This window comes from Oxyura jamaicensis, chromosome 8, assembly GCF_011077185.1.
Source record: "Oxyura jamaicensis isolate SHBP4307 breed ruddy duck chromosome 8, BPBGC_Ojam_1.0, whole genome shotgun sequence".
NCBI lineage: Eukaryota > Metazoa > Chordata > Aves > Anseriformes > Anatidae > Oxyura > Oxyura jamaicensis.
Window position 1 is genome coordinate 10,790,152 of NC_048900.1, and position 8,478 is coordinate 10,798,629.

General features: G+C 62.6%; 1 protein-coding gene across 13 annotated transcripts in view; it reads right to left on the reverse strand.

Annotated features, from left to right (window-relative positions):
- The window catches only part of CACNA1E (calcium voltage-gated channel subunit alpha1 E), an 80,481-nt gene that overhangs the window by 60,701 nt on the left and 11,302 nt on the right, over positions 1-8,478 (reverse strand). For all 13 annotated transcript variants that reach the window (XR_004752828.1, XM_035333094.1, XM_035333095.1 and 10 more), the window contains exons 3-4: positions 3,857-3,962; positions 3,338-3,477 (exon numbers count right to left, since the gene is read on the reverse strand). Coding sequence is in view for 12 of the 13 variants with exons in the window: in XM_035333094.1 (XP_035188985.1) it covers positions 3,338-3,477; positions 3,857-3,962 (246 nt within the window). In the remaining variant the exon portion in view is untranslated. The remainder of the gene's footprint in view (positions 1-3,337; positions 3,478-3,856; positions 3,963-8,478) is intronic.

Consider the following 8,478-nt stretch of genomic DNA (forward strand, 5'->3'; position numbering starts at 1 on the left):
GGCCGTGCAGAAAGATGGGGGGATTTTTGTGCTCCCCAAAACCCAACCCACGGCTCTGCCTGCCCAGGGGCCGCCCCGAGCCCCCCAGCCCTAACGCCTGGATGCTCCCCGTCCCTGCCCTTTGTGCGAGGTGCCGGTGGCAGGCACGTCCCGTTGCCATGGCATATGGCACATGAATCATTCACAAAGCTCAGGAATTAATTATTCATCCCAACGAAAGACCAAACACTTTTACTAATTGTCCTGGAAGGGAAGAGCAGGGGAGAGGGGTGAGAGGTGGGGGAGACACCGCGGTGGAGACTGACTCCATCCCTGAAAAAAAAGAGGATAACCGAGGTGGCCATCCCAAAATCCTGTGCCCCTTTGCTGATGATGACAAGCCCCAAGCTGACTTGCCTTGATCTTCATCGGGGCTGGGACAGGCAGGCTTTGTCTGAGGGCACACGCTGCGGCCACCCTGCCTCCCCTTGGCCGCGCTCCACACCACAAAACGCCCGCGTGGAAACCTCCGTGTCCAAGGGGGTGACAAAAGGCACCCAGCTCTTCTACTGACCTTATCCCCTTATCCCCTCTTCTACTGGCACTTATCCCCTCTGCATTCAGCAGGGGTAGCCGCCAGGACACCGGGGCTGGCACAGCCCAAGGACGAGCTTCCCCAACCCTCCGCGATACAAAGGGAGGAGCAGGAAGGGACAGCACGTGCTGGGAAGCGGAGCGACCCCCCGACAAGTAGTAACAGCAGCCAGAATGAAAAGAAAACCTTTTGTGCCAGCATCTGGCCTTCGCACAACTTCACAAGGGCCTTTTGATTTCGGTTTTCCTTTTTCCCTGTCGTTGGAAGCGTTCCCCCACCCCTTCATCTCGCACGTGGCGCCTTATTGTATTGCTGCTGCGAGCAGAAGAGCCAGCACACAAGGCGAAGCACACGCCTGCCTGCGAGCTTTCAGAGACAGATTAACCCTTCTTTTCCACGAGCTCCTTCCCGGCCAGTGCAGGACAAGGCAGGCTGTTTTTGGGTCGGGGGTTTCTATTCATTACACTGCTTCCAGACCCAGCCCTTGCCCAGGGAGCTGACGCTCCCATCACCGATGCTCCATTAACCTCCAACCTCTCCCTCTCAGGAACCACTGGTTAAGAAGTGACCACCATCCCCCAGCCCTTTCTGACCATTTCTGAGCAGTTTCCCCCCTTTTTGGTCCAGGAAATGCTGCACCAAGCAGGTCCCAAGCTCAGCATCGGTGCCCGGCCAGGCCTGGCCGGCGCAGGGCGAGCATCCCCGTCCCCATCGCGGTCCTGCCCCAAAACCCGTGAAGGCAGCTCACTGCACATTTTCTGAGAAAAGTATTTTTGGCCGGGGGAGAACAGGCTGTTTTTCAGGCAGCGATGGTGATTTGGAAACCAGAGGTTATAAACGGAGCAGGTTTATAAGCGTGCCTATTAGTTCCCCGGTGGAAGCTTTAGCATTAGGGAGTTTTGGGTGGGCGTTGATTTCCACTGAGCTGAAAAACCCGGGTTTATTGACATACGAAGCAAACACTGGTTGAACCCGAGGTGCCATCCATCCCTGTGCAGGGTCCCAGGAGGCTGCTCATTTAGCAGCCCCCTGTTGGGGTAATTTGGGCCCCCATGGGAACCCCAACGAGGTGCCTGGGCCGTGATGCCAGCAGCATGAGGCACCTCTCCGACCAGACACACGGCGAAATAAACCCAGGCAGGGAGTGTCACCCGCAGAGGGACGGGACAAGGGCCAGCAAGTGTGATGCTGGGTCTACCGGGACAGATCCTGCTCCCGTGGATGTCCTCCCTGTTCCCTCCCCTGGCCCTCTGTCCAGAGGCACACGAACCAGATTTTGGGCCACAAGCACCATCTCCAGACCCCACGCAGAGATCCCATTTGCCACCCACCCAAGGCAGCTCTCGCCTCCCCCATGGGCTGCCTGCAGGCTGCCCACCAGCCCAGTGGCACTTGCTGGAGAAATTCACCCAAAATTCGGGGGACCAAACACACGCACGAGTTCCTGGTGCAGGGAGGCGCCGCTGCCGCTTCTGCTCGCACCTCTCCAAGCGCAAGCGGCACAGGGGGGGGGGGGGGGGGGGTGGTTTTTTCAGATGGGGGGGGCAAAAAAGGGGTTCCCCGGGGGGGAAAGGAGCCGCCCCTCTGTGCCTCATAAGCGTGCTGGGGGGGGATTGGCACCTCTGGGCACACCAGCAGCCCGTCACGGGCGATCGGTTCCCTGGCACGGGGCCCGGCGCGGGAGGGAGCTGGCGGGTGAGTAATTGCTGAGCGCTGACTCAGCACCAGCTCGGCCGCAGCCAGCCCGCCCCGACCCGCAGGAGAGGTTCCCGTCGGCCCCGTCCCCACCCCCAAACACAGCGCTTCCCCTTGGCTCTGAGCCCCAAAGGATGCCCGGCTGGGCCAGCCTGCAGCCCGCGGGCATTCCCCGTCACCGCTTTGCTGCTTCGGGTGGATGCAAGCCCTGCGCCGCGGCTCGTCCCCCGGTCCCTGCCCCAGAGGTGCCACCAGAAGGGCCTGGCCCTGGCCCAGCTCCTTGCCCGTGGCTGCACCAGGACGCTCCTCCCGACCCACACCTCTCCACCCGGGGCACGCAGAGCCCATCGCCGCGTCCCACGGCAGCGCCACACTCAGCGTCCCCTCCAAGCCCCTCCTGCCACGTCCCACGCGGTGCCACCGCGCAGGAGCAGGCTGCAGGCCAGGTGACAGGGCTGTGCAGCTCAGCAGAACCCCGGCTACAACGCCTGGCTGCCGTGCCTCAGTTTCCATCTGTCACCCCGAGGCACTTCTACTCGAGCCTTTTGCCACCATCAGCAAGCACAAACCCAAACGCAGCCACCTGCTCCTTCCTGTGCCACCAGCACAGCTCGCCACGGCCCAAGCAGGGCTCAAATCTGGGCCACGTCCCCAGCAGGTGACACGAGCAGTGACACAACCGGCCCCCGCCACGCATCGCGCTCTGCCACCCCCAGCACTGCTGCCGGGAACAAGCGACACCTGCGGGACCCCACCAAGACCTCGGTCCCAAGCCCTGGGAAGCACCTGGGGGAGCAGAAATCCTTTTCTCCCTCCCCTCGTGGCGCCTGGCCCATATGGCACTCAGCTGCCCCCCAGCCCGTGCTCCATCCTCCTCCTGCCCCATAAGCATCGCCAAAACTCGCCCCGTGCCCAGCTGGGTGGCAGAGCACGATGCTTGGCGGGTGCTGGCGGTGAAACCATCAAAACCAGCCAAGCGTGGCCCTTCCCCGTGTCCTGGAGCTCGTGGCACCATCTGGACGTGTCCCCTGCCTGGCCGCAGCGGTGTCCCCGCGCCGCCCGACTCACCCGCTGAGGACCACGATGAAGTCCATCACGTTCCAGCCGTTGCGCAGATAGGAGCCCTTGTGGAACACGAAGCCCAGAGCCACGATCTTAATCCCAGCCTCGAAGCAGAAAATCCCGATGAAGTACGGCTCCGTCTTCTCCTGCCAGAGGGGAATGGGGGGACGCGGTGAGGGGGGGGACACGGGGCAAACAGCACCAGCCATTTCATGCAGGGTGGCTTCGCCTCGCATCGCACCCAGCTCCTGCCCCATCCCACCTCCCCCAGTCCCATCCCACCATCCCCAGTCCCTTCCTCCCCCTCGGGAGCTCTCCCATCCCTTCCTCGGCCAGCACCAACCTTGGAAACCCGAGGCAGGGGCTGTGACCCACTCAAGCTGCTCATTCCCCACCCCACTTTTTAGGATTTTTATACCTTCCCGGACCCTCTCCACGGGGGAGGAGGCTGGCGGGGTCCCCTCCTGCCCCACCACCCCAAAAACCAGCCGAAATCAGCAGGGGGTGCTCTCGGCCGGCACTGACCAGTCTCCGCGACATGGGCGTCTTGTCGTCCTCGGGGAGGTGCTGCTCCAGGGCCAGCACGATGCAGTTGGCGATGATGGTGGCCAGGATCATGTACTCGAAGGGCGTGCGAGGGAGTCAAGGAGCAGAGGAGAGGTGGACGGAGTTGCGGGCCCCCCCAGCTGCCTCCCTTCCACCCTTTTATCCCCCCGCAGCGTGCACAGAGCCTGGCTTTCACCTCCAGGCAGGAGGGAGAAGCCGCCCTCCACTCTGTTTGCCAAAAAGAGGGGCAATGAAGGAACTGGGAGCCCTCAGGACCTTCCCTGGTGGAGATGTGCTGAGCCTCGCCACCCCCTCCCAAGGCAGGGGGACATCTAGCCAAGCAGCCCTGCTGGGCTGGGAATGAGATGGTGCTGGCGGTGGGAGCAAAGAGAGTGGACACGGGCACGAAGACAGGCTGGGCTTCACCTGGAAAAGGGTCTGGGGCTGTTCCTTGTAGGGCCAGGCAGGGCACCAGGCACGGCACCACGCTGGGCATTGGCCACCAGCAACCACCCTTCGCAGAGACCACACGTGCCTCCTCGGGAGGATGTGCTTAGACACATCCCACATCCCAGCCCAGACCCGGGGCTGACGGCAGGTCACAGCACAGCAGCGGTGGGCACCGAGCACCAAAACCCCCGAGCACCTTGCCAAACCCCGCAGCCACGTGGGCACCGTCACCGGTGTCAGCGGGACGGGCACCGGAGCAGGATCGCTGCCAGGAGGGGCAGCCAACCAAAGCTCGCAGGAGCTGGGATTTATTTAGGGAGAGGAGCCAGAACAGATTCAGCCAAGGCGTTTAAAAGGCCACTCAGGGAAAATTAATAGTCGGGGAGGTAAAAACAAACTGGGAGAGACCTCTGCGGTGCACGGGTCCTGTGCAGAGGGTCCAGACGTACACAGCATCTCCCTGTGCTCGGCCAGCTCAGACCCAAGCTCTTCCAACATGGGACAGCCGGGGCCGTGGCACCGTGCCCTACAGCCCCTGACATGCTGGGTTTGGGGAGCCCAAGGGGAAAAAAAAAGCCTCCCCCAGGGCCAGCAGGAACAGCTGCCCAAAGCAGGGGGAAAATATCCACACAGCAGCAAGCGTCCTCCCAGCTCGGGGCCGGACTGCACTCGGTCACATCATTTCCTCTCTCATTAAGCGTTAACGACCTGACCTTCCAGCCACCCAAACCACAGAGCACCTCCCTCCCAGCCCAGCAACGAAAGCCCATCTCCCTCCAGCCTTCTCCTCCTCCTTCGTCTGGCTTCTCCGGGAGGATCATTAGGGAGCCGATAAAAATAGGTTCCCTTATTGATTTATCTCCTTTATCCACGCTCTCGCCCCTGAATAGTTGACTCGTTTCCTTAGCAACTCTGCTAATCCCCCTGCACACCTGCAGCCTGGTGCGCTCGGGGCAGAGAAGGTGCCCCGAGGCCACGCTGTCCCCAACCCGTGTCCCCAACACATGTCCCCAAGGGTGGCGGTGATGCCCAGCTCACCCTGCCATCCCCACCCAGCAGATATCGCTCACGTGGAGGCCGTGCCCAGCTCCCAGCCGGGATTTGTGACGCTGGTGGCGCGTTGGTGAGACCTCGCCAAGCGGCTGGGTGGGACGCAAATCCCTCCCCGGGTCCGGGAGAGGTTTGGGAGCCGCAGGGAGCTCCCCTCGCCTCCCCTGCCAGCAGGAGCAGCTCGGTGCTCGTGCTTTTCCCTGCTTTTGAGGCCAGTAGGGGTGGAAGGAGCAGAGAGAAGCCTCCTGGGCATCTCCAAGGGCCCAGCCTCCAAAGGGCAGGAGCGATTTCGCCCCTCCAGCATCCCCCAGCCCGTCTCCTAGAAACCAAAGTCTCCATTCCCCAAAGATCCCTGCATTTCCCCCAGGACCCGCTCCCCTGCAGGGCTTTCCCTGCTCCCCAGCTGTGAACGCGATGGAGCTTCAGCTCCTACACCTCCAGGGGGCTTCAACCCGCTGGCACCAAGCCCCACCCCACCCAGACCCGCTCCACAGCTGCCAAGAGCCATCCCCACCGGGCGCCTTTTGGGTGTCCCCATCCCCACACCACGCTCCTGGCCAGCCCCAAATCCGCACCCACGGGTGGTGCTACTCCTGCCTGTAGGACACGGAGGCCTGGTCCCCACCCAGGAGCCCCCCGAAGGCTGAGCCCGGCAGGATGCGGCCGGGCCGGAGCTGCCCCCACTGACGTGGGCGCAAGCGCCTGCCTGCCACGTGCAGGCAGCTCCGGGGAGAAGTCTTCTCCTCAGAACTGGAAACCAAACCTTTTTTTTTTTTTTTTTCCCCCCCCCCCCCCTTTTTTTTTAAAAAAAAAAAAAAAAGAACGGCATCATGTGATTTTCCTGCCTTAACATCAGTTTTTTAACTTTGGTCGCCGCAGCAACGGGATGCAACTTGGCGTCGCCATGACAACAGCTGCCTCTGCTCCAATTCGCCATCTGACGGGCGGCCGCGCTCCAGCCCCGGCTGTCACAGCGAGGCCCTGCCGCTGCGCCCACCCGCCCCTCCCCGGACGGCGACGCTGCAAAAACCCCGATGGATGAACGAAGGGCCCCCCAAAAAAAAAGGGCCCCGGAGGAGAGGAGAGGTCCCCTGGGTAGTGCCAGGAGGTGCCGCGGCGCGGCGGAGCTCTTCCCGCAGGGAAATGGTGGCGGGGGGGAAGGTGACGGGGACAAAGAGGCCACCGCTGTCCCCAAGGGACAGTGCCCAAGTGGGGGTGCCCGCTCGCCCCAAATCGCTGCCATGTGGCACGCGCATCCCTCGGGGTGGCCACCAAGAGCAGCCATGGGCACAGGGAGGTCGCCGCGGGTGCGGAGGAAGATGATGAGGAAGGCTTGGCAAGGGGTGCCGGGCTGGGGACGGAGCCAGAGATGGCACCCCCTGTCATCTGGGCCTCCTGGGGAGGGAGAGGGATCTTGTCCAGGTCAAATGCGATTAAGCGGATGAAGGACGGAGCAGAGAGAGGAGCTGCAGCCCATCTCGTGCGCTAACTGAATTGCGGCTCTCCAGAAAGGCAAACAAATGAAATCAGGGCTAAGGGCCTGGCCGGCAGAGCGGGGCTTTGTTTCGGGAGGAGAGGAGAAGCGAGGAGGAGATGTTCCCACAGCCAGAGCAGCGGCTGCCTCGCGTTTTGAGCGTGAGCAGAGAAAAGAGCAGCTCCAGCAGAGGTAGCAAGCCGGGCTTTCGGCAAAGACTCGCTCTTCCCCACGGAGCCGAATCCCAGCCCCGGTTCACCGTATTTCTCCTCCTTCCCCTCCATGCATCATCCCTATTTACACCGGGAAGCCAAACTGCAGAGGCTGCTGGTTATAATTATACAGTTACCCAGCAGATACCCAGGCCTGAATCACCGGTTATTTTTAGCCCTATTACCTAGTCAACTGGAGCTGGGTGAAGAAGAGCCTCCACTCCTCCCCTCGCTCCATCCCGGCCCCGGGTGCCGCGGGCCAGATGCGCACAAATTCCCCCGGCCCTGCCGAAAGGCTTCCGAGGAGGAGAGCGGCTCGCAGGGCCACCGCTACCGACACCAGCCCGGCCACAGCGCTTCCACCCACGGAGACCTTGCCACGAGGCTGGCGTGGCCCAAAGCCCTGAGCTTCTGGGCACAGGGCGTTTTGGCAATGCGCACAGGGCATTTTGGGCAGCGTGCCGTAGCGCACAACGAGGTGGCACCGAGGTCCTCTCCAGCAGGCACAACCACTGAGCCTCACGAGAGGCTTCTGCCTTTCCCAGCAGAAATGAACGCCTTCTGAAGGCCCCTTTTTCCCCAATATTTCACACAATGGGTACAAGCTCATCACCAGAAAGCCCTGCCCTCAGGAGCTCGAAGGGAAGAGCTGCCGTGCCGTGCTGCAAGCCCCAGGGTAGGCGACTCGGAGCAGGCTGGCAGCCACACAGGCAGCGGCCACGGGGGCTCAGCTCCACGCACTCACCCAGGGATATGTCACTTCTTTTAGGGGAAAAAAAAATATATAAATAAAGAGCCGATCTCCCTCCTGCCACGCAAATGCCATGGAAGGATAACGCCGAGGGGTTTTTGCAGCGTGGCGGCCGAGCGCCAGGCTCCAGGAGAGCGCGGCAGACGAGCTGTGGTGCCGCACCACGCCAGCACGGGACCCCGGCCCGCAGCAGCGCTTGGAAGCAAAGCTGAGCAGCGAGGGCCCTCCCACACCGCGCTGGAAAAGCACATGAATAATTTGGCATATTCTGGAAAACAAGCCCCGCCGGCCCGGCGAACGCCCTGCAGTGCTCTGAGCGGAGCTGCCGCCTGGCTGAGCCTGCCTACCCACGCCGCTGCACCGCCGCTCCCAGGGCACGATTTGGGGAAGGCACAGGGGGTCTTGGCCAAGCTGCCCCCCCACCCCGGGGTGCCCCTGCACCCCCAGAGCACAGCCAGCTGCCCCCGAGCATCCTCTGCAGCTGCCTGGGCAGGACTCAGAGGCAGCGATGCACCAGCACACCGCAGGGGTCATCTCCCCAGCAATGCTAAGCGCCGGGGGTGGCACGTCCCGCGGCACCAAGGGTGTCCCCGAGGCACCTGTTGCACCAAATAAAGCTGCTTCTGCTCAGCGCCAGGGCAGGTGCCTCCACCCCGCGCCCGGC